The sequence below is a fragment of the Dama dama genome, chromosome 15 (assembly GCF_033118175.1).
Source record: "Dama dama isolate Ldn47 chromosome 15, ASM3311817v1, whole genome shotgun sequence".
Lineage (NCBI taxonomy): Eukaryota > Metazoa > Chordata > Mammalia > Artiodactyla > Cervidae > Dama > Dama dama.
The window spans coordinates 52,750,858-52,778,432 of record NC_083695.1 but is presented as its reverse complement, the minus strand read 5'-3'; the positions used below and the strand labels follow the sequence as shown (position 1 = coordinate 52,778,432).

At 33.2% G+C, this 27,575-nt stretch overlaps 1 protein-coding gene across 1 annotated transcript in view; it reads right to left on the bottom strand.

Moving 5' to 3' along the window:
- Positions 1–782: 782 nt before the first annotated feature.
- PCDH15 (protocadherin related 15) overlaps positions 783–27,575 on the bottom strand; it is a 920,738-nt gene continuing 893,945 nt past the window's right edge. The window contains exons 32-37 of the mRNA XM_061162074.1: positions 23,828–23,980; positions 14,184–14,202; positions 12,516–12,554; positions 6,250–6,320; positions 5,292–5,400; positions 783–1,616 (exon numbers count right to left, since the gene is read on the bottom strand). Of these exons, the coding sequence (XP_061018057.1) occupies positions 1,065–1,616; positions 5,292–5,400; positions 6,250–6,320; positions 12,516–12,554; positions 14,184–14,202; positions 23,828–23,980 (943 nt within the window). The 3' untranslated portion in view covers positions 783–1,064. The remainder of the gene's footprint in view (positions 1,617–5,291; positions 5,401–6,249; positions 6,321–12,515; positions 12,555–14,183; positions 14,203–23,827; positions 23,981–27,575) is intronic.

The window sequence follows — 27,575 nt, the reverse complement described above, 5'->3', positions numbered from 1 at the left end:
TTCTGGTCTGTAATTTATGCACATAATTATGTGCATTAAAATATTTTAAAAAGTAACTGGAGCTGGGAAAAGTGAAATCCTATATAATACATTTGAAGCTATGGATTTATAGCTTTTATTGACGTTTCACATACTATATAAATTCATGACCCTGCCAAATTCCTTTACTCTGAATTAATAAAACATTCATGTTCAGTAACATTAAGGCAAGACTTCTCTGTTCTTACTACATCTTCCATATTGAAATTGTGGTGCTAAATGTATTATTGCCTGTTTGACCCTTTCTAACCTCAGGGAATTTTGCTGTGATGCTCCAAATAATTATTTAATCTCAAAGGCCTACGCTAACTTGCCTATTATGTTTGGTATGGCTAGATGGTTTATAGACTGTGTGTGTGCTAACCATGGAAAATTATAAATGCTATTTATAAGAAAGATATGACTTCAGGTGTTATTTAAAAGGTCAACATATACATATGTAAAAATTTGAAAACCTTTCTATTGGACAATAAGGAAAATAGGTTCATGATTCTATATAATTTATAGAAGATTTCCATTAAATATCACTTTGTAATTCAATCTTTCATTTAAAAAGTCAGGATGATATAGACAGCAACTGTATAAACCTGTTACCTCTAAAATCCTCTAATATAAATTTTTCCCATTTTTTATGAAAAGTAAAATTCCATGTACCAAAACAAGTTCCATGAAGCTAGAGATGAAAAGTGATCTATGTTAATCAACAAAATATAAATGATTATTTAGTAAATTATTTATTGTTTATTAAAATGAGGAAAAAAAAAAGACCCAACACAACAGCAAAATGTTTAAGTGATGTTATACAATGAATTGAGTATCTATCCAAAAAGATTTTTCTGGGAAGAACAATTAATTGATACAAATGTGAGTGCAAATCTGTCTCTTTTTAAGCTTTAAAGCCTAGTGTTCAAAGTTTTAGCTTGTGTGCATGATATAAACCCCATACGTTGTTTTGTCAGTGACAATAAAAAGTGCAGTTTATTAAAAACTGAAGTAAAAATTAAAATAACGTTTTAAAAAATCAGTCACAGTTTTGTCATTGGTATATGGAGATTGTTCCAGGGACCCATCCACAGCTCCTCTTCATCTGACTGCGTGTGGTCACTATGGAATTCCAGAGCCTCCTTGATGTTCTTACTCTCAACCACGGATTCCTGTTCAACTGTGCTTTTCAGCCTGTTCCCCAAAGACCTCACTGCCGTACCGTCAGTCCCCATGTGGCAAGGGGCAAACGTAACCAGAGTTGGTCTTGTGTTCATTTTCTCAGTAGAAAATGGCCCCTTTGATAATGTGTTCAGGGGGACGTTCTCCTCATGTGTCACGGCCAACTTGTCTAGTTTCTTAAAGTGTCTCCCCAGTCGAACAGGGGAAGTAACTTTTAAATTATCAGTGAGGCAGGCTCGGCGGGTTCTCACCACAGAACCATTCTGTGCAATGTATATATTGCCATTGACATTACTGTGGATATTAGGATTCTGAAGACGTGTTCTCTGACATTCAGGAGCACTGTCCTCTCCAGTTGAGCTAGTTTCATACTCTCGATCAACAACTAACTTGATCATTCTTTTTCTTGCCCACTGTCAAAAAAAAAAAAAAAAAAAAAAAAAAAAAACCCACATGAATCATTATCAAAGGAATTAAAAGGGTAAAGATTACAATGATTGAGAAATTCACAACCTTTGACAGAAAGGTATCAAAGGTAATAATTCAAGAGGTAAAGGGAAGAATCTTATTATCAATTACTTTTCCACAAATTCTTCATTGGTTTGAGAGCATAATAATTTCTGAAGAAGATTGCTAGATTAGAAAGTAGACATTTCAGGAAGTACTTTTATTTTTTTAAGTAAAATTACTGATCTATCATAAAAAAAAGTATATTGGTTATATTTAAGTATCTGATCCATTGTTTTACAGTTGCTATACTTCTCAGGAACATTAAGTTGAAAGGAACACCCCTCTTTATTAGTATATTCTGTTCATATTCATACTTCCATTCCTAATATTTGAAACATTTTTAAACTTACAATATTCTAATTCCTAATTAATCCTCCATTATTAGCCAAGCATTTTGTATAATTTAATGCATTTAATCACTTGCATCCTGGTTTTCTGGTTCATCCCATTTAAATATATGTTAAAATATCTTCCCATCCTGTACAATCTATCTTGTAATACACAAAATAGAAAATTAATGATCACAAATTTGCCTTTAGTAAGCAGCTGGAACACAATGGAAGTTTTCACAATTTTTTTTTAACAGTCCACTTTAAGAAATGACAAGGTGCAAAGGTTAAAAAGCACTTGGTTATTCTTAAAATAGTATTGCACTTTGGGGACATGTGAACTACCAACATGTTGCACTGAGTAAGCCATAATTTTGGATTTCGAGATTTATATTTCAAAATTATTATGTTATGTACCCAGAAAAAAATGTATAACTGTTAAAATTCATTTTTTTCTAAATCCACTTTAGTTCCTATCCACAACAGAAAGGAAATAGTAATAACTTTTAGTTTTAAATTTATTTCACTTAAAATTTAATATTTGAAAATGCGAGCTACAAACCTAATTGAATATGTTTATGATGTTTTCGAAAATATGTTTGCCAGCTGAAATGTACATATACGCAAAAGTAGACTTGCAGAGATCTCATTTGTTGTAGCTTGTCCTAAGGATTTATGTTACAAAGATGGTATAAAGACCACTGCATATATCCATAAATTCATTCCAATAGCCAGAGCATCACTGGCAATACATAATTCCACATTGCATTAACAGGAATCACATTATGAAATATTAAATACTGAGTAACTGATTGTATGTCTTTTGAATTACTAATACAGGAAAGATCGATCAGATTTACCCTAATATATTCTAATATACAAATCTATTTGGATAGCATATATATCTGCTTCTCTGGCATGCTTCTAATCTTAAGTTAGATAAAAATCATATTCAATTTCCTCCCTTCAAATGTCATTTCAGAGAATTCATAGAAAGCACTGCACACAGGAGCACTCATCACCGCCAAACTTTCACCTACTGTGGTCTCGTCTACAGTGCTGTGTTGTAACCTTCTGAGTTTGCTCCTGGAGACTTCTTCCGGCTGGCATACTTGCTTGGGTCGTACTCTGGCACCTGAAAGCCCCAAGGCCCTCCAGACTGACTTTCGCTACTACTGCTGATACTGCTTGCCTCTGACTCTTCCTCACTTTCAACACCTCCTTCCACTGAAGCTGATTCTGCACTGCCCTCCTCAGTGACGTCTCGAGATTCGAGGTCTGTTGGTTCTTCCACAGGGGCCAGCTCGCTTTTCTGTTCTTCTGCTGGGCGTTCCTCCTCTTCTTCCACCTTCAGTTCTTCTGGCTCTTCAGCTGGCTCCTCTTTTCTACCTTTGACTTCCTTGACCTCTTCAACAACGGGCCTTCTTCTTGCAAGAAAAATATTTTTCCTTGCCTTTTCCCCTTCTGACTCAGTGGATTCTGACTCTTCTGATTCAGGGGTAGAACTTTCTTCCTCCTCAGAGGGTGTCTCTGACTCAGACTCCTCTTCCGTAGTCTCAGACTCACTGAACTCGGATTCCTCTTCACTGTATTCAGTATAGTCACTTGAGGATTCCTCCTCTGATTCTACCGTGCTTTCTGTAGCTTCATCTTGGTCCAGAGTTAGTTTCAAATAATCTTTATCTTCTTCCTCAAGGCGTCGCTGCCTCTCTTCCTCCTCAAGGTCGATGATGCCTCTTCTATCAGCTAGTCCTCTAACTTTCTTAAAAATCATGGGGAATATCCTGGCTCTCTTCCATGTTGTGTATGTTGGTTCAGCTGGGGGTGGCTTTTCAATAGTGACAACTACTTCTTCCTCCTCACTAGGCTCTCTAATTTCAACTTTTGGTTTGACTTTCTTTGCCTTTTCCTGAAAATCATGAAAATGCAATTGAAGTGTCAGCTGGGGAAAGGTTATGCTGTGACCTTGTCCCACATAAGTTAAGCAGGAGTGAATCTACAGAGTGATAGCTTCATGCGAATTATAAAACTGTTTTTAGAGAACAATCATACCATTCCCTACTGTTTACCCCACTGCATATAGACAGAAGATGGTCAAGGAAATAACCACTATAGCTTATACCTTATAATACCAAAATTTAAGGTTTTCTCATTTTTTCTTATTCAAAATTTATTTCTCACCTTACATCAAAAGAGAAAGAAATAAATTAATCATTTCCTCTTCTCTCTCCCATCCTTAGACTTTGGTTAAATAGTGTTATGCATTTGCTTTAACAAAATTTTAACCCATCTGGAAATTATGATAGCTTATCTGAATAGCTAATGAAATATTTGACTATTTTTAAAATGTTGAACAGGGTAAAACTACAGTGACATTAATTTTTGTTTGTTTGTTTTAAATATCTGAATAAGTATTCCAAGTGAGGGCTTCCATGTTGGCAGTAGTGGTAAAGAATCTGCCTGCCAATGCAGGAGACGCAAGAGACTCTGGTTTGATCCCTGGGTTAGGAAGATCTCTTGGAGTAGGAAATAGTAACTTGTTTCAGTATTCTTGCCTGGAAAATTTCATGGACAGAGGAGCTTAGCAGGCTACAGTGCACGGGACTGCAAAGAGTCAGACATGACTGAGTGATTGAGCACAGAACATTCCAAGTGAATATTTCAGGCAAAGTATAAGGATTAGATATAAATGAAATTGTGGTAACTTAGACTTAAATGACATAATTCCATTAAGAATACTGGTGATGTTTTATTTTTCTCTTATAATTAAAAGATGGAGATTGTACTTTTTAATGACTTTTAGGTTTGCTAGACAAAGTGGGAGCAATTTGTTAAGCAAAATATTTTTTGTCCTATTTGATTATAATACTACCATTATGGAATAACATTTAGAATTTTTTACTTTGGTTTTATTTCAAATTAATATTTTATATAAAGAAATTAAATTTATATATAAATTAATGTCCGTCTATAGACAAGACAATGGAATGGCTAGTGTTATTAAATTTCTATGGAAAACAGGTACTAAATGAATAGGATGTTTGATTTTTGAAATGTTTTGTAGGCTGCTATTCAAATAGAGCTAAAAATATTCAAAGTAAAGTCACTTATTCATGTCCGACTCTTTGTGACCCCATGGACTGTTGCCTGCCAGGCTCCTCAGTCCATGGGATTGTCCAGGCAAGAATACTGGAATGGGTTGCCATTTCCTTGGAATGTTAACATTACATAAAATATTATAGTAGTTACCTCTTCCTCCTCATATTCCTCTTCAGCTTCACCAACCACTTCACCGTATTCCTCTTGTCCAGCCGGTGGTAACAAACGACGACGACTACCATATTGAGGCATTTCATACCTGTAACAGAAACTTAGAACTTTAAACATGTCTTCATGTGATCTGTATAACCATGACTGATCTCTGTTTTCTTCTGTTTCTTCACCACTCAATCAATAGATATTTATACAGCACCTATTTGGCTTCTGGTACACTAGTTACAAAACCATAGGGAAAGAACTACAACCTGATGACCAATGACTTTTGCCATAAGGTACCCTGGAATAACAAGAAAAGGAGATTAATCTTAAAATTTCAGTTTTAAGTTTTAGGATAGATAAGAGTGAAGGAAAGGAATATTTTTCCTTGACTAGCTGAACAATTTAAGGCACCAGAGAGGTTCTTTCTGAAAGATAGCTTGTTCAGAACATAAACTCTAAGTTTAAATTTCTGCTTCAAATATTATGTGGGATCATATTTATTTTGCTCTACTGTAGAAAACAGTTAACTTATGTCTGTAGCAATGACTTTTGAAATGCTCATTTCTGGATTCTAAACTGTGTTTTCTTCTTAATTTCTCTTGGGCAAATCTTGAGGCTGACTGGTTAGATAAAATGTTAAATATCTCATATGAAAGAAACGGTGAATTCAGGAATTGAGCAAATATGTTTGACTTCTATTCCTCATTTAAATAATTTGAACAATTTTATTGCATTTTTCAAATTGTATTCAATATCAATATAAACATCAAAACAGAATATAGAAAAAATGGTTAAACTTGATGGAAGCTAAAACTAGATACATAACTCATTTTCAAACATGAAATGGATGAAATGACACTCATAAAAATGCTAGTAATAATAATCCCTTAATAACACCTTATTATTCATAACAATATTAAGATACTGGATAAAAAATCTAAAGATGTACCCATGCTCATAACTGTAATAATCTTGTCCATATTCCTGGCCAGGATCAATTCCAGACTCCATGGATAACTCCTATTATTCAAAAAGAGAAATCACATTTGAAAATAAATTCTTATCACATTTCAGCTCAAAGTTTGTTTTGCCGACCTAGTGTTCAATGACTCTCAAAATGCTGCTGCCAAAATAACTTTAGTTATAAATGTTAGTTAAACATACTCAAATATATATATATATATATATATATATATATAGTCTGTAGCTATTTTGCACAAAGTTAATTTATGTTATTAGAACTGGGGAGGGGGAAAGTAAAGTTTTTTGAATGGTAAATCTGTCAAAGATTACAGATAAGCGTATATCATTTGTTCTTAGATACTTTTTAAAACTATCAACAGACAGTTACTATTTCAACCTATTTAACATATTATTAGTAGACTTTAGCCATGAAGAAAATTATAACATTATCTTCAGCACTATTTCATCATCCTAATAACATTTTTCTATTATCAAGAGTTCTTTGGTTCTTCAAAAGCTGTTCTTAAGAAAGAATTTGAAAATAATCATTTATATATTAATAAAAATGTGCTAATATGTGACATATCTTCAAGAATGCTAATCATGAATTTAATTATTTTTCCTAAAAAAAAAAAAGAAAGAAAGAAATTTGTCAGACCATAGGCCCTTTCAGGTTTCCAATTCTAAACTCCAGACACTACTGATTTTCGTCATTCTACACTTAACGGAAAGATATTTTTCCTGAGACATACACATAAAATTAGCTTTAAATAACTATTAAATTCAGTTTCACTAAATTTCTCTCTTTATTTCTATGTTAACATTTAAATAAGTTGAACTGTCAAGGTTTTACCAAATTAATTGTCAGTGAAGTAAGAAAAGGGAAGAAGAGTTTAGGTATCCACAGGAAAACCAGTGGAATATTATTTCTAATATCATCTACTATTTATAAGAACAATTTTTTTTTGATCCAGGTATAATGTGTCAGGAAAATAAGTCCTCTGGGGATACTAATGTATCACTTAAAAAGTGTGGATATTCACAGCCTGCATGATGGAAAGGGAGCTAGCCCTCATTGGTGCTTTGTTTGGCAAACATCATTTTTAAACAGTGATTAGTTACCCAATTTCTAATTAGAAAATGCCGTTAAAAATCTGGATTTTGATTTCTTTCAAAAAATATAAAGATAGCAACACTGGGCTCATATTTTTATATGTCATGAATTTAGTTACTGGTATTATTCCCTACAGAAATCATGTTCCTTCCTGGTTACTGTCGTGTTCTCAACCAGACTATTTTACAACTACACTCACAGTCGCAATAGGATGCCCCATTACTCTCTCTTTTTTTTACATTGAATAAACTCTACTTATTTACATTACCTCCTTAGATTTTTATGAGTTTGCAACCCCTCTACTAAATGTACACTCTGATGACTTTGCAGTTACAAATACTTTGTGAATTAACCGCAAAGGAAACCAGTTTTGATGTTAAAATGGATTCAGTTTACTCATAAGACAAGTTCAAAGTAATGTGTTTGTGTAGATAAGCAATACCATGTTGGGTAAGGGACATGGCACAATGGGAACTCTCACATTCTGGAGAGATTATGAATTAGCAAAACCATTTGGGAAAGGTTTGGGAATAATACTGAAGTCAAATATACATATCTCTTTTCACAGAAATTCAATTTAACTTAGTCTACGTGCCCAATATAAATATGTAAAATTACGCACCAAAATACATCATTTACAACAGCCCCAAACTGCAACTGATACCAAAGGCCATGAGATAAACACACGGCTACATCACACAATAGAGATAAATCTCCCTTACAGAATGATAAGCAAAAGAAGTCAGGTACAAAATGAAGCATATGATTCTATATTATTCTATTTCTATAAATTTCAAAAACAGACAAACCAATCTGGGTGTTAGCAGCTAGGTGAAAAATTTTCTATTAGCAATAATCATACTTTGGATAAACCTCATTTGGCTACAATGTTGCTACTGACAAATGGCTATATTTAGAGAAGGAACTCCTGCCATTTGTGATGACCACACGAAATGGATCTTGAGGGCATTATACTCAGTGAAACAAGTCAGACATACAAATACTATATGGTATTACTTATATTTGGAATCTAAAAACAGTAGAAAACAAATTAAAAACTAAATTCACAGAAACAGTAGAAAAATGGTTACTGAGTAGAGGAAATGTGAAAGTGCACAAACTTTCAGCTATAAGGTGTATAAGGTCAAGCATAAAATGTAAAAGATGGTGACTACAGTTGATAATGCTATACCGTACCATTGACATTTGCTAAGGAGGTACAACTTAAAAGATCCCACAAAAAAATAATGAGTAAAAATATAGATAAATATGTGAGGGCAGATATGTTAGTCCTTTTACAGTGTATGCATGCATGTGTGGGTGCTCAGTCATGCCTACTCTTTGAGACCCCATGGACTGTAGCCTGCCAGGCTCTTCTGTCCATTGGATTTTTCAGGCAAGAATACTGGAGTGGGTTTCCATTTCCTCCTTCAGGGGATCTTCCCAACCCAGGGATCGAACCTGCATCTCTTGCAACTCCTGCATTGGCAAGCGGATTGTCTACCACTGAGCCACCTGGGAAGCCCTTTCACAGTGTATATATATGTCAAAACACCAGAATGTACACTTGAAATATCTTACAATTTAATTTGTCACTTATAACTTGATAAAGCCAAAATTAACTATATGTATTAAATCCGCCTGCCAATGCAGCAGATGTGGGTTCGGTTCCTGGGTTGGGAAGATCCCCTGGAGAAGAAAATGACATCCAATTCTAGTATTCTTGCCTGGGAAATCCTATGGACAAAGGAGCCTGGTGGGCTATGGTTCACGGGGTCACAAAGAGTTGGGCACCACCTAGTGACCAAATAACAAAAATAGTTAAACATTTGTCTTGGAAACAAAACCTAGGTGAGTGTGAGTGAAAGGAGAAACAAGATCTAAGTGTTAATGTGGAGGGGCTTCTGGAGAGCTAGTAGGGCATGAGTCCTCTGTAAAAATTCATTTCGTGGCACAATATAATTTTATGTCAGTATTTTTATTTCAAAAAATGTTTATTACAGGAAAAAGGTGTGAAATGAAGTCAATTCAGACCAATAAGAAACTGGGACAAAGTTAAAATCTAAATTTGACTTATTAAAATTAAATACTTAAAAAAAAACTGTTTCATACTAATAGACTTAGACTTTTGAGGCATTCAAAAATCCAATGTAATTATACTAGTTTAAATGAAGCCAAAAGGTCTCAGAAGTAATACTTAACTTCTTGGCCAATGCACGTTTAATCTAATACATGCGAAGACTGAGCAAAGACTGCCAAATGATTCTGAAATTGAAACCTAAATGTCCATAAATGGAAGAATGTATTGATACGAAGAAAATGTGGTACATACATATAAGGGAGTATTATTCAGCCTTTAAAAAGAAAAAAAAAAAAAAAAAACGAAAGGAAGTCTTGTTGTTTGCTACCACATTGATGAAATAAGCCAGTCACAGAAAGACACATCCTACATGATTCCACTTACACAAGGTATCTAAAATAGTCTTACAGAAACAGAAAGGAAAATGATGGTTGCCAGGGGATGGTGAAAGTGTTAGTGGCTCAGCCGTGTCCTACTCTTTGCAACCCCATGGACTGTAGTCTGCCAGGCTCCTCTGTCCATGGAATTCTCAAGGCAAGAATACTGGAGTGGGTTGCCATTTGCCTTCTCCAGGGGATCTTCCCAACTAAGGGATCAAATCCAAGTCTCCGGCATTGCAGGCAGATTCTTTATCATCTGAGTCACCAGGGAAGCCCCAGGCAGGAGATGGGGACAGGGGCAAATGTGAAGTTGCTATTTAGCAGATATAAAGTTTTAATTAAGCACAATGAAAAAGTTTAGAAATTGCTATACAGCATTGAACTTACAGTTGACAATACTGCATTGTGCACTTAAAAGAGGAAAGATTTCGAAGTATGTGCTCTTATGACAATTAAAAACAATGAAGTTTTTAAAGTTGAATTCTAATAGTTTTTAGCAATAATGAAAAATATCTATGGAAATATATGCTACTGAAGGGGCTTCCCAGGTAGCACTAGTGGTAAAAGAACCTGCCTGCCAATGCAGGAGCTGCAGGAGACGAGGGTTGGATCCCTGGATTGGGAAGATCCCCTGGGGAAAGAAATTACAATTAACTTCTGTATTCTTGCCTCGCTAATCTTAAATACAGAGGATCCTGGCTACAGTATATGAGGTCACAAAGAGTTGGCCATGACAAGCAACTGAGCACAAGGTGATGGAGTGGATTTAAAATTTTTTAAAAAAATCAATTTTCTTTACAGACACATACTTCTCTTTTTCCTTGACTGGTAAATGAAACTCAGGTCTTGTTAGCTAAATAACTTGTTAGCTAAATATCTGGCATCAAATGACTTAAAAAAATAACAGAAGGATGGAAGCACCTGGGGAGGAACCCACATAATCATCAATTTAATCAATCACTTTATAGTCTATAGGGAGAGATGGGAGCTGGTGGAAGGCAATGCTCTGAAAGTTCCCTCCTGGATACTTATACTTATACCACCACTTATATCAGAGCATCATCTCTTCAGAAAAAAAAAGAAAATGGAGGAAGAACTCCACCATTAAGCCTGCCAGTCTTCTCTGTTCAAGGGGATTCTCCAGGCAAGAACACTAGAGTGGAATGTCGTGCCCTCCTCCAGGGGATCTTCCCAACCTAGGGATTGAACCCAGGTCTCCCACATTGCAGTCAGATTCTTTACGGACTGAGCCACCAGGGAAGACCTAAGATCCTGAGTCAGACTGAAAAGAAAAGTGGAATGTTGATTTTTATTGCTGTTTCATATAGTCCCTGTTGACATTCCCTTAGCAGGTGAATCATGCCAAGCATCTTACTAAAAGGTGCTTTTATGGGCAGATAAACTGCTTAATGTTATTTTTAAAATTCATCTTTGCTGACCACACAGAGAAAGCATATAATCAACCTAGTATCTTATTGACTAAATTGTAAATGTTTGTATTGATGCAAACAAAAGAAAAAAATAGCTACCATTACTGAATTTCTTCCCCCTATGGCCCAGTTGCTGAGTTAGAAGTTTATATATTTAATATTACTGCCAACATCCTATAAAAGATGAAATTAATGAGCATAAGGAGGAGGTATAGTTTGACTAAGGCTTTATATACAGTAACTGGCATTTGGATTTCAACTCCGAGCTATCTGATTCAACAATCTATGGAGAAGTATTCACAGAAATTTTTAATTTATTACTTATTTATATTTATGGCATGTGGGATTTTAGTTTCTTGACCAGGGATTTAACCCAAGTCCCCTGCATTGGAAGGTAGATTCTTAACCACTGGACCACCAGGGAAGTCCTTCCATGGACATTTTTTATAAAATTTATACATTTTAATATTTCTGCCACCAACCTCTCAATTTGGGGGAGTAAATTCTAACCACAAAATGCCTGTCTTTAGCAGAGTTAAGATTCTGTTGTTGATAAGTAGCAATAAACAGTACTTTTTTTAGATGAAGATTATAAAATCTTACATTTTCTAAAGGAAGAAGGTATTTAAAATTTGCATTACTTTATTTCTTTCAATTTAGGAAGTATATAAGATAATAAATAAATAAAAATGGCATGCATTTATTATATAACTCCAAATATCTTTTCTCATTACAGGAGAAAATTCATTAGGCATTTTAAAATAGACTGCCCAAAGACAGTATTCTGAATCACATTTTAATGATTAAAGTCTGTTTATCACAACCAACTTTCTACCTTTGTTATTTCAGCATGGATGTCACCATTACTTCTTCAGATTTTCCCTGACCTAAATCTGATCTCAAGAACAGTTCTGATGCATCTAGATTCACTAAGACAAGTGACAGATCAGGTTCATTACTTGTCTCATTTAATGCTTGTTTGTTTTTAATATAAACAAAGGTCTTATTTACCTGATTTCTAGAGAATGAAGCTAAAAATTTGGAACTTCAGTTACCAGAAAGCAGAAGGGAGGTGAGTTGCTTGCTTATTTGCTTATTTGATCTAATTTAAAACCACCTCTTCTCTCCCTTGTAAAATTATGTCATGCTTGTAGCCACACACTCTGCCCACATGTGAAATAGGCCTCAAAGTCACATTAAGTACATTGAAGACTCAGTGAAGGTAGAAAAGAAAAAGAAAATTGATACCTCTGGTTTAAGAAGAGAAGGCCTCAGCAGTTGTTGTTGCTGCCAAAGGAAATTAAAATAGAAAAAAGTTTAGGAAATAATTCAGGTAGAAAAAGTAGATTATGATTGAAAAGAGAGAAAAAAGGTCACAGCTTAAAACTGGTTACCTTGGGATACAATTTATTACTCATGTGATAGCTATTAACAGCATTAAGTGATATTTTGACTATTTATGTTGGAACATAATTAATGTGCTTTATTTTCATCATTGCTTCAATTAACATCAAACTTAATAATCTTAATAAATAAAAATCTATGCTTTTTTTTTTTTTTTTGGTTTAAGCTACATAGCACAAGAGTCATTTTTGGTTCTGAAGCACTTTAAGTATCACACAATTCATTTTAACAAATTTAACCTTGTTTTAAATTGCCCCTCTTTTTCTCCCCAGTCACATTTATATATAATCAGGTTCATTAGGAAGAAGGGTAGGGCACACAAAAAAATGATATGGTTCTAATGAATTTATCATTATATTTAAGACATGCTCCCATTTTTCATTTTTACAAAATGCGGATTGCTTGAAGTCAAGATTTAAGCATGTTTTCAAAAATTCTTCTGTGATTAAGGAAATTGTTCTTCCTTAATTTTTGGAGACCACTTCTCACTGCCTCCCCATTTTACCCATATTTTTTAAAATACACTCTCTACCAATCTGTTTCATAATAATCTATGCTATAATTAGATGAAAACATGCACAGATTCAAATTTTGGCTTCTCAACTCTTGAAGGGAATGGTTATACAACATAAGTCTTCAAGTAAGCATTGGAAAAGTGGGCAGAGAAGTTCTAGGAAATAACCCTACCAGTAAGCCAACTGCTTAAAATGGCCAATAGAACAACTATTTGACAAAGTGATAGATATTCCACAGTACAGATGTTAGTGAGATAGTACAGTTAAGGTATTCACTTAAAGGGGTAGGAAGTTGAAGTTAGAGATATTCTGATTCAATCTGTTAGCTGTGATAAAATTATCTCTGAAAATCATTTTTTCTTAAATACATTCATTTTGATTTCTAAATAATCTAGGACTTATGCATTCTAAAGCATTAGCCAATTAGGGCATATGCTTATTTCATTCTCTTTACTGAAGAGCTATATGCTAACTCATACTAAATTTTCAGTAACTCATTGACAATACCACTTACACTGTAGTTTACCAAGTACTATTGGTCAGAATACCCAGTATCTTCTCTGCAGATCAAGAGTCAAATTAACACAAAAAGTCATACAATAGTCTGACTTGTTTTTAACTCTAAAATCTCAAAAGTTGTAAGAGTGAGCCTTGGACTGATTTTTTTTTTAAAGTTTCTAAATTAGAAACAGTGTTCTAGGTTAGATTTATAACCTTAGAAAAAGGAATTTGGGGGAATGTCACAAGATGGAGTGATAATAATTCTAGAAAATAGAAAATTTATCTTTGAAAAGGGAAATAGTTGATCTGTGTTCACTCATTGACTTAGAACCTAGAACAAAGAAGCAACAAACATACAAGAAATAAATAGCAAAGCATATGTTTTGTTAAAATAAAGGGAAATACCCTAGTCTTGAAAGAATGTAAATCAGTCCTGCCTGTAACATAAATATTTTTGCAGTAACCTTGATGTAACATAGCATCATAAAGCCCTTACCTCTGATGTATAACCTCTCCTGCAAGGCAGAAATGAAGAAATCAGTATTAAACATCCTGGATTTACAGATAAAATAGAATTATAGATGAAGGTAATTTAAGAAAATCATAGAAAAATTTGAGATGGTGACTTTTTCTAAAAAATTGTCTCAGGAGAAATATATTTTATGGCAGTATCAAAACAGGAAGACCAAGATTTTATGCCTGCATTATTAAAAACAATTATCACTCCAGACCCTCATGCCATCTGAAAACTAAACAATACACAATCTGTTTCATCTCAATGGTGTATAATAACACACATTTACTCTGTTATGATCAGTTAGATTAAAAATATTCTACATCATGTCTGTCCTAGACAAGTCTTGATATATGTGATACTCATTTGGGGGAAAGATATGCTTGATGAATGAAAAACATATTGTTACAGGACAAAAAATATTATCTCCATGACTACAACATATGCTTCCAAATGTTTGTAAGGTTTTTTGTTTTGTCAAATTATGCTAAAAATAATAAATGCAAAATATTGACTAGTCTCTAAATGTCAATTACATTATTAGACATAACATGAAAAAGTTTTTAGAAATATAATAGCCAAGCATTCAATATTACATAAAGATTTATATAGTTAACTGGACTATAAGTTGTTGAAACATTTGACTGTACCTGAGAGGGAAAAAAGCATGGAATGTTTTCAATGTCATTAGTTATGAAGACTTTCTATTTATTATTCATTAAACACTTGACCTAAAGTATTACACTGATGATGTTGACCATGCTATATGAAATTAATAAACAACTGCAATGAAGATTTACTATGAACACTTTCTAAAGTCCAGCAAAAGAATCTGTAGAAAATTTATTTAAAATATTCCAAGGACTTTACAAAATCTGCTTATTTGAATGCATCTTAAGTGATTATAAGGCATTATTGATTGAATAATGGTAATCTGGTTGATAATAATGATAATCTAATGCTTATACAAATATATTGCTGTCAGCAATTTATTACAATAGTCCTGTTTTATCTGTGATTACCTATCTGTGGTTTCAGTTACCCGTGGTCAACCATGGTCCAAAAACATTAAATGGAAAATTCTAGAAATAAAAAATTTGTATGTTTTAGATTGCATTCTGAGTAGCATTATGAAGCCTCACTCCACTCTTCTGTATCCCTCCCAGAATATGAGTGGTCTCTTGGTCCAGTATTTGATCTTTCAGGCATCCATTAGGGGTCTTACAGGATGCTTATGTTGTATGGTTAAACAGGGGGATGATAATCTTAAAGCATTTAAAAGCTGAGACATTTTCAACTTTTACTCAATTTGTATCTTTTAGAGATATAGAAAGTTGAGAGCTCATACTTAGGTTTTAATAATGACTCTTGAGTCACGTACATAATATAAAATATCCAGTAAAACCTATATTTCATTTCCTAGGATATTTAAATTGCCTCTTTTCATTGGCATTGCATTCCATAAATGTAGGAAATAAAATATCAATAGATGAACTATACTATTTCCATTAACCTTTTTGTTGCCTTTTATTTGGTTATTTGTATTATTTTGTCTTATCTCAAAGGCAAAACATAACTCAGAAAAAGTAAACAGCAGATCAATATGTATAGTTATCTGTGTGTTTTCAAGTAACATGACTTCCTATTAATCCTTATAAAACCATTCATATGACACTGATGCATCTTTTTATGTAGTTTATATCTAATATGTATTAATTTTTCATTTTACACTCTTTGTATGTATTACTATTTATTTTTAACATTTAAGGAAAATGTATGTTAACCAGTTATGTCTTTTAATAAGGTACCTAATAATTTCTTCTGCACTAATTGAATCATAATAAATGCAGAAGAAAAAAAGATATTCTTTTCTTGGGGGTTTGCTGTCAGGTTGTGAGCTTAAGGGGTTGTGGTGAGAAATAATATTTTGAGTTGTATACCAAAATATTTTTAGATCTCAAACAAAAGATGCTTTACTTGACTTTATGATGAAGGAAATTTCTAAATATAATGTGTCAATGAAAGACTAGATTAAATATAAAACATGGGAATGGCTGTTTCATTTGCAAAGTATGAAATACTAATAACAATTTAAAATTATAAAAAGGTTATGAAAAAGGACAAAGTAACAATTTAATAAGGCTATATACCTACATAAAATTGTTATTTGGACTACTTATATTCTTTGGTAATTATTTAAAGATTTAATTATCAAATAATTCTAAGGAATTATCAAGAAATTTATTTTACGTTTCCAAGAGGCTGATACAAAATAGCATAAAGACACACACTCACATTAAAGGTTTATGCAGTTGTGAATAATACCTTTGTCAGAGTCCGCCAAATAGCACAAGTTCTCATGCATATGACCAGCTGCCAACAAAAACTCCAACTGAAGTTTTTCAGTGAAAGAGAGAAAAAAATCATGTTCAAGAACCCCAGGAAAAAATTGCTGTTGATTTGGATGAAAAGAATCTGAAGCAGAGGATCTAATGAAAATAGTAAACTTTATAGTCTTTTATTTGATATTGTTAACTGGGATGCTTGATCAAATTCTTGAAGAAATTTCACATGACATGAGTTAAACAAAACCTATGAAATGAGGCATTCATTGTAGGGCTCTGGATCTATATTAATATACTTAAAATGGCAATTATCAAGTAAGACTTTGCCTATATTTTGGAGCTGTGTTTTCTCTGTGCAGACATATCTCCTAAAATATCAAAACTAATATCTCCTAAAATATAATAAACAATTACACTTGTATTCAAAGTGAGGATTTCCAGTAAATAAAATTTATTCCATGTCTGAGATGGAAAAAACAAAGTAATTACTTGATAGCCGAGGGTAGCATTCATTAGGATAGAGAAAGATGGTAGTTAGCTTAGTTGATGCCTTTTAAGAATTTAACAAGTTGAGCTCTAAGATATAAAGACAACTATTGAAATTTTTTAGAGTATAAATTATTTTCTTTGCCTAAAATAAAGAGGAAAGACATAGATAAAGCTGGTGGCAGTTCACCAAATATATTTCTTCTTGATTTCTATTTAGAATTTTTAAATTTCATTCATGTTTATAGGCTAAATTTGGATGATTCATCCATAGCAATTAAAAGTTACTAGGAGGGGATATACATATATCTATAGCTGATTCACACTGTTATATAGCAGAAACTAACACAACACTAAAGCAACTACATCCTAATAAAAACTAACATTTAAAAAAGTACTAGGAATAAAACTGATAATGCACTTTAAAAAATTTTAATAGACAGTCATGTTTTATATTATTGATAGACAATGAAAAATATAATTTTCAACAATGAAATGGTAACTACATTCACACTAGATAAACTCTGTAGGTATTTACCTAACTTGGTTTTGATGAAACTGATTAGAATTTATTAAACTGGAGATAAAGGAAGGAAGGAAACTCTTAAGATAAAATTATAATTAAGGAGATGATATAATAATGTGAACAAGCAAAGCTAAAGAGCACGTTAGAAACATTTGTGGGAACAATGAAATGTCTTACAAAAGTCAACAATTCAAGATTTATTTCCATTATAAAGAAAGGAAGAGAAAGCACAATGAGAAATAAATAGAATAAAACAGCAATTGAAAAAAGTAAAAGATTTATCAAATGTATAAGCATACTAGTAAGATAAAAGCAAGCCAGAGTAAAGGATGTTCTTATAAGAAAACAGATGTCTACCTCTATAGCACCTGAGATTTATTTTGGAATACCATAATGTCTGTCATCTCCTACTTTTTTAGATACATAACATTTTACTTTGGTAGTATTTCTTCTTACCAAATACAGAGGCTTCAAGGAAATAGCAGAACATATGATATCATTTTTTAGCTTATTTATAACAGTCTGCTGTCTTCCTGGAACACTCATGTAAAACTATGATCAAAAGTAAATGTAAAACTTCACATGATAAACAAGCCATTGGTTTAAGTTGGATATCTAACTTTCATGCCCATATACACCCACTGCAAAATAGATTGAAATTACTTACTTTTTAAATAAATGCAGACAAATAATGCTACTTCGTAGTTAAGAAAGTTAAGGGAACTCTATAATATGAGTTAGTAATGATGAGATTAATAATCTTTTAAATTAAAAATGAGGAAAAACCAGCATTGCATTGAATTTAGGGTAAAAGAATAGTATCTTCTTTAATGTTCAAATCTGCCTCCACTGGAAGGTTATGGTCAAGAAAAGAGCTGTCCATTTAAAACTGAAAAAGAAACATTACAGTGAAGTAGAATGACTGTGAGATTGTTTTTCAATTCCTTCAACAATATTGTGCAAATTCTCCTGGTTTTGTTCAGATGTCATTCCCGTATTTGTTGTCTCTGAAGGACAACTCATTTGAAGTTTTGAGAGTTGTGCTGGTGGATTATTTTTTTCTATTTGACTGTACATGTTAGCTACTGACTTTTCCAGTTCTGCCAAGTTTTTTATATGCTTGAGAATGCCTTTTGGTTCCCTTTGAGGATTTGCATTGCACACTGTTGTTGATGTTGACAATTGTATCATATCGGATTTCATTTCCTTGGCTGGTGTCACATTGACAGTATGCTCAATATTTGGTGTAAACGCACACTTGGTGGATGGAACTGACATCAAAGGAGGCAGTAGAGAAGGAAGAGGAGGAGATGCTGGAGGAAGAGAGGGAAGTGAAGGTAGGAAAGGTGGAGGAGAAGTAGACGCAGGAGGAGAGGGAACAGAAAGTAGAAGACGTGGAGGAAGAGGAAGAGGAGGAGGGTTAGAGGGAGGAGAAGGAGGAAGTCTAGACACAGGAGTAAGGATATGAGGCGTAAGAGGAGGAGGAGAAGGAAGCGGAGGAGGAGGAGGGGGAGGACAAGAAGGAGGAGGGGGAGGAGAGATTTTTAGTGGACAGGGAAGATTTTCAAAAATGTCCTTTTTGGTTTCAAAAGTCATCAAACAAGTAGGTGTCTCTCTGCTAAGGAACTCAGAATTTAAAATGCAAGGCATTGAAGGAGAAAGTTCCAAGGAACAGTCAGCAGGAGAAACAACAACATTAGGTTCTGATTTGAGTTCCACAGTTCTTGAAACAGTTGGCAAAGTGGAGAAAGAGCAGTGAGACCAAGGAGAGGAAAGCGAAGAGTCTGAAGACCGAGACTGCAACGGCTCTGTTGCTTTTATAGTCAGTGATTCACTTTCCCTTGTTTCCTCTTTTTCTGTTACATTTATGTCTTCAGCTGTAAGCAAGGGGCTACTGTTACCTCTTTTGTTTGGATTGGTTCCAGAGCTTTCATTTTCAGCTTTCTGCCTGTTGCTTTGCCACTGCTTTAGAGCTATGGTTTCTGATCTATCAGGAAGTTCCCACATTGGTCTCCTAGGTAAGCAGGTTGGGCGATTCCACATCCTCTGAATCTTTTCTCGTGGGCCCCTCAGAAACTCATTCCTGGCTTGTGTTTTGGGTACAAATGACTTCACAAAATCTGTTCTTAGTAAAAAGTCTGAATTTGTTGATCTTTGATCTGTGTGTTCCTTGTAAATGGTACTGTGGTCACTTAAGGCATCCTCATCAGACATCAGTGTGAATTCTCTTGCAGACCTGGGCCAGCTGTTCTTAAGAGATCCATCTACATGGGTCTGCTTGGGAGCCTCAACAGTGTTGGAAGAAAACTGCTGATGTTTCCTGTCTTCTGAGACTGATTTATTTTCCCTGCTTTGTTGGAAATGGTAGAGAAGGAAAAGACTTGAAAGAAAAGAAGATAATGAAATGTAAGGAAACAGGTTGTGAAATAGCTTTCATGAGAAAGATGTTTTTATGGTTCTCATTACTACTTCAAAATATAAAAAGCCAAATAACACTAATCTACTGAAGCAAGCCATTACTTTGATGTTTCTGTTCTCAAAAAGGCAGGCCAGGAAAAGCTAGAGAGCTGGGAGTAGCATGAAAAAGTTTCATTAAAAAAAAATGTGTCAATCCACACACTGATTTTTTTTTCTTTCTTTCTTTTTTTTAGTTAGTTTGATACAGTGAAGTTTCCATGACCACACATAACAGTTCTCTCAAGTATAAATCACAAGTTTCCAAGTTACAGAGCAACATGCTGGGCAGTGGTTTCAGACCCTTTGCCTTGGTTAAGGATGATCAGAGTTGACTGTTTTAAGGAATGGATCCTTAGCTGTATCTGATTCAGTACCTGCCCATTATCTCTCATCTTAGTAATTTTGTCCTGGAGTTAAAAGTACTCTCCTATATGAGATAAAGCTTGCAAGAGAATACAGAAAGATTTTCTGCACTCTAGATTAAGAGAATTAGTCTCCAAGGACAGATGGGAGGGTTTCTTTCATAGAGTTCTAAATCACAATTGAAAAATTGTATTTAAGAATCTTGACAGATTATTTTCTTCCATTTTAATTTTATGCTTAATGATTTTAAAAGCACTGTAAATATTACAAATAAGAAAGGAGACTTTTGGTTTCTTTTGAACATGATACAGATCAAATTTTAGGTCACACTTTAATGAAAATATATACTATTATAGTAATAGTTTTGATATCACTGAAAAACTTGATCAGACATGGTCACTGAATTACAGTGACTGTGAGTCATAAATAAAATGGAATAAGTCAGAGAACACAAATAAGTGCTCCAGTGGAAGCACTGGGACCCTTCTCCCAGAAAGACAAGGAGACTTGGGGTTTTAAATAGTCTTTCATTTGACTTTGCTTCTCAAGCTCAGAGTAACAGATTCATTTTTATTATCATTTAATATTTACCCACATAGTAACTAGATGAAATAAAAGGATTTTTTAAATTAAAATTTAAAAGCTACATTGAAAAATCAGGATGAAAGGTGAGATAATATAATGATATATATTTTTTATGTCATTTGGCAAAAATGCAAACTGCAAGAGAGAATTCTCACAGGTGGTCAGGACCTCCTACATAATTCCAAAAGTGGAGACAACTTGGATTAAACAAATAGCAACTGCTTTTCAAAACCACAAAAAGCAGCCTTTTAAAATCTGGTTGACATATAGCAGTTGTTTCTGTGTAAATACATTCTTGGATTTATTTTTCTTGGAAATAACTATCTATTCAATGATACCACATCATTTCTGATGGAAAGATACCATAAATATTTTTAACAAAAACAAAGAGAATTTTGAAACTTCTCTTCATAAGCAGACATACTATCACTGGGAATACATTTAAACTCATGCAATTTCAAGTTATAAAGAAGGAATGCAGTATAGAAGACATAACTTTCTGTTTAAAAGTAAATGTACAGTAAAAGATGAAGATTACTATATATAGAGCAAAACAGCACTTAGTCTATTCTATTGCACCTTTTTTTTTTCTAATGTCCTTGTATTAGAATGATATCATTTACTTACTTATGCCTATGTATCCACAGGTGAGAAAGAGAGAACATGTGATAGAAAAAAAAAGTTTTAACTATAGTTAAATTGAGATGGTTAGGAAAATATTAACAAGAATATGCTTTAAATACATAGTACTCATATCAAAAGAGAAAATATATGTGTCATATTTTTATTAATATGAATAATTTTAATAATGCTTTAGATAAAATCATATGACATTTATTTTGTTGTCTTATGACATAAAATTACATCTAGCTATTTATTGGGTTGCTTGAAAAGTTCATTTGTTTTTTTCCATAGCCTCCTATGGAAAAATCCAAATGGATTTTTTGGCCAGCCCAATATCTCCTATACATAGTTAAATTCACCTCTATTAAACATGGGTGACTTCAATTCTAAAACAGAATTTTAAAAATGAGATTCGAAGAATTGCTGCTATGTCCGAAGTGAACAATTAGTCCACATTGATTTATAAAGAAGACATAAGTCTCATTTAGAAGGAATATGACTTTTACAGAGTAATTATTGAGTCTACATTAAGTTGTTAATTATTTGTGAAACTTTTTTTTAATATACCCTTCGTCTTTTTAAAAAATAGTTGCTTATAATTCATTTGAAGATAGCTTATTTTATAGCAATTTATGGCTAGAATTCTTGCAAAAAGTTTTTGAATAGATAATTTAAACATTTGTCAAAGATCATTAAATGTGTAAAACTTAAAACACTTCAATAAATACAAATAAGAATTGCAAAACCCTCTACTATCTACTGCAATTTTTCAAATAAAAATAGTCCTTAAGCATTGCTACTTGAAAATTATCACCATCAAACTATACTGATTCCCGGTGATGTTATAGTATTCCTGCTCTTTTTAAATAGAAATTAGTATATACCCCTCACTAATTTCAAATAAAGCACATTCAACTTTACACATCAATCTTTTTTAGTTTTGAACATTTTTAGAATCAAATCTTATTGGCTCAATTCCAACATTCACCAATAATTGAAAAAGAAACCATCATTCCAACTTATATGAAAGGAAAAAAATATGTAAAACATTAATCCTATATTATTACTCCAGAAGTAGCATGTGAGGCATTAAGTTCTTTTAAATTCAACTTTAGCATTAAACTATATGTTAAATTCAGTTTTAGTATTTTAAAAACTATTTTCAATATAACCTATATAATAGTATGAATACAGTTCATAATATTGATACATAGGTTCGAATACAATTTTCCCATTAAAAGATAAATTTCATAATTTTTGAGGCTTGCTTTATTCCTACTAGTAAATGCTACAAATGTAACACAGTAGAATGTGTTTTAGTCCCTCAATTCCACCAAATTTCAGCTAATAATAGTTTTCCTGGATTTAATTTAGTCATATTCAAAGTTTTATAATATCCTTGGTTGTTTTGCACTTCATGTTGATATATCTTGAATTTTTTTTTTCCTATTTATGGGGGATCGGGATAGGGAATACATGTAAATCCATGGCTGATTCATGTCAATGAATTTTTTTTTTTAATATGGCAGGTTAAATATCTCCAGAAAGAATCATGTTTGAGGTAGCATCATTAAAAACACTATAAAGCCATAAAATCTTTTAGGAATAATTTAAACTCTTTTTCAAAATGGTGATTTTAGTATTGATTAGAGATTCCAAATAGTCCAGGAGAAATACTATTATAAGAGGTTATATATGTGATATTAATTATTTATTTTCATTCAGATTTTAATTCTATTTTATAACATCTTAAAATAGTATCTTAGAAAAGTCTATTATTTTAGACCATAGAATGGACTTTTGATTACCAAACAGGAGCTGGCTTTTGGTACCAAACCAGGAATTACTATTTTATGACTGTGCTTTATTGTCCTCATTTTTTTATGAGAAAAATATTTTCAGAAGTTTTAATTTGGGAGAAAAATCCTTGATTCTGAAGATTTAGAAATTAAATATAATACTCATGCTACTCATCTGCCAATGTCTTCTCAAACTGAACACTTCTTTCTTGTTACTCAGTTTTTATTATTATTATTATTGTTAATGTTTTTTGTTAGTTTTTTGGTTATTACTCTCCAACTGAACTTTCTTAGGTCTTCATCTTAACAGTTTTATGTTTAAAAAATGTAATCAAAATAGGCTGTAAGCAGTATTTCCACATCAAGTTGAAATTTAATACTCACCACACAGCATCCATCAAAACCCATTTATTTCTAAAAGTCCCTGGAAAGTCTACTTACATCGTGCTGTCCCCGAGTTCTTCATAGAGATGAGCTCCGGGAGGCGGCAGGGGTGGCGGGGCCATGGCCACCGGTGGCGGGGCAGGCGCTGCTGGTTTGGCCGCAGGCAGGGCAGACTGGATTCGAGCTGTCTTGATGCACTCAGCTTGGCGTCTTCGGTAAAGTAAGGAGGTTTTGTAAAACTCATTTTAGAAATCATATACTTATCAACAGGCTACCTTTCAATAATAAAGTCCAGTTATCAGAGGAACTCAAAATTTTTTGTACAAATATTTGAACTTAACTAACTAATACAATTACAAAAGCATTCCCACAGAGTACCATTTACTTAAAACCCCTTCTCCTTAGTTATTTAAAATGTTTAGTCCTTGAAAAAATGGTAAATTCAGTAGAAAAATTTGCAAATTAAGTTAAATGATAATATTAAATGGAGAAGGAAAAGTATTTATAACATGTGATTGATAACTGGTGGTGGTTTAATGGATCTCTTTCATAATGAGGCATATAAAAGATACATGTGATGCCAAGTTGCTTCAATGGTGTCCAACTCTGCGTCCCTATGGACAGTAGCCTGCCTGGCTCTTCTGTCCATGGGATTCTCCAGGCAAGAATACTGGAGTGGGTTGCCATTCTCTTCTCCAGGGGATCTTCCTGACCAGGGAATGAACCCAGGTTTCTTATGTCTCCTTCACTGGCGGGTGGGTTCTTTACCACTAGCTCCACTTGGGAGCCCATAGAAGATACACAGTTGGCTTTTATTATTGGTCTTCCATCTATTTCAAGAAAAATTATTTTGTTTAAAAATGATTTTAAACCCATCTTAGATACTACAGGAACTGTGTAGAAGTGCATGTGTAGGAGGGAGATTTGGTTAGCTTTTTTTTTTTTTTTTTTTATTGCACATTTATTTTGACACATTTCAATGCTATAGCATAGTCTTGATCAACAAAACAAACTTATACAATGGTAGAAGAATTCTTTGGCAACTTTTTAATGTGATATTTTCAAGGTCTGTAAAACCCATTTCTGCATAGTTGACTATGACTAGTAATGCTCACACCCTAGTCCTTGAATTATTTTCTTTGGATTCCAAGGAATGCCTGTGATTCTTGCATTGGAGCAAGGCTGCTCTTTTTGACTTTCTTGGATACTGATTGTTAATTCTTGCCTCAAAACCAAAATCCCAAAAGGTGGCGGATATCAGGGCTAACTGTCTTTTTCACATTTCTTCCTCTTGTATCCATTTGTCTAAAACTAGTTCAATTCTATATACATAAACCACAAGGGCTTCCCTGGTGGCTCAGACGGTAAAGAATCTGCCTAAATGTGGGAGACCTGGGTTCGATCCCTGGGTTGGGAAGATCCCTGGAGGAGAGTATGGCAACCAACTTGAGTATTCTTGCCTGGAGAATCCCCATGGACTGAGGAATTTGGCAGGCTACAGTCCACAGGGTCACAGAGAGTAGGACACGGCTGAGCAAATAAACACACACATACAAACCACAAAGGAAGTGCAACTAAAAACTAGTTCAAACACAAAATACAAACATAAAGTAGAGAAATAACACCTGGTTCTGGGCAGGCTGACTACTTTATTAGCATTATCTGTTTTTTTTCTTTTCATATCGCATAAAATCATATGCAACATATTAGTAATTATACTTACACTTTAAACCTGTTTGGGAAAGCAAATGAATAAGAAAAAAAGAGAAAGTTACATGAGAAACACTGCATTCATAATATTTTAACATCTGAATTCATCTAACCTATGAATAATTTATGGGTTAAACTCAAAATAACACAGACTTCATGACATTGTAGGAGAATTAAGTCTTTCAATTCAGAAAGTGAAAATGGTAAGCACTTTATTATTACTGTCATGGTCCTACAAGCTGTTAAAACATTTATTGCATGAAAACAAAGAAATTAACTAGTTGGAATAGGAAACACTGGATTAAAACATGCATATGTGAGTTTTTCCTCTGATAGAGAAATGGAATATTAAAGATGCTCTGATCTTTATAACTGGCATTTTGGTTTACTGCGCTTGAAGACTATTAAAGAAATGGAATCAGGCAACAAGCTCCAGTTATACTCGTCCTCACTTTGAAGCTGAAGCTAGAATGGGAAGGTGCCAATCCTGGAGACTAAATTTATGATACTTTCACATTTGCCTCATAGTTTTCCATCCACAGCAAATTTCAAAGACACATCTTAAAATGAAAGAATAACCATTCATTCCAATCTATTTATAAGCAGAAAATGAAGGTACAAAAGTTAGGTTTTAAAATAATAGAATTTTACTTTATAACATGTTTACTTTTGTTAATCTACAAAAAGAGAGTAACCAAAATTTACTCTTAGATTGTCAAGCTGATTACTGAATTAAAAAACAATATAATAATATATCTTTAAAATATTTAATTATTAAGGATTTTAATATCTTGTTGAAATTCAGACCATTTAGCATAACATCCAGGATGCTTCAGGTTTAATCACTGCCTTGTATGCCAAGTAAAAGAAGTTTTCTCACTTATTTTAATGCTAGCAGGATATAATAAATCTCCTTTCAGAAATAGTTGGATGAAAAAGTAACTGTGATACAGACATATTTAACATGAAAATATTGGGTCGATAACTTAATAATCTAACAATGTGTCCATTATTATTTGTGTATAGGCTTTAGATTTGGCATATCAACTTATTTAAGCACACACTGAACTCTAATATGTCAACCTAAATGTTATATTTGCAACTTCTCATTCCTTTTGTGACAGAAAATATTCCTCTACTATGTTCATGCACAGCACATTCTTCAACTTTCAAGTTGGAATTACCTTATCTTATTTAATTCAATAGAAAATTCTCATTGCTGAGAGAACAAAGATAAGTTTAAGATTATGTAAGGACTTTTTTAGTCCTTTCCCTGTAGGTATTTTAAGTGATGAGTAGCCATTCTACCATTATTTGTTATGTCAAGTAATTTGTATGATTTATTATTCCTGCCTGTTAATTATTTTCATTTTATGGCACCCTCAGGGCTATCTCTCTTCTTAACCTATTCCATAGTTTTGTTTTTATTTTTTAGCACTTATCATCAATACGGATATACTTAAAAAGTACAACCTTCTATCACACAGTTCTCCATATCTAGTATCAAATAAAGAAAAATTGCTTACTAGACTATTTTAAATATAGATGTTTAAATTAGCTAAAATTTACTTGGCTACTGTAAAGAACCTGAAGAAGAAAAATATAGATATTTTAAATGAATGTATTTGTCTATAGGGACCAGAAAAATGTAAGACTTGTACAACCAAAATATAATGTTAGATGTTACAATATAGACTCTATCAAGGCTACCCAAGAAAGAAGAAACCATATGGAAAATTATATATGGTGTGCTATGATTTTTAAATGATTTTTTCAAACTGTAATATCTGCATAAGGGCAAGTTTGACAATGTGGATAAAAACCTAGCATACAATGCATTGATATTTAGGTTACAGACCTTCCTTTGCAACCGTGGTATCTGTATATGACATTCCACTACCTTTCCTCCCAAAGTTCTTAACCTGATGAAGAGCATAAATGAAACTATAGGAGGTAACCTAATATTCCTGGCAGATAAGAATATTTTAGCACAGGAACACTGAGAAATCTGTGAAAAATGTATTGAAAGTTTGTAGTTTTCCCTTAAAGGAAGGTTATTTGCCACAAGAAAAATACCACACTCCCAGAATGTTTG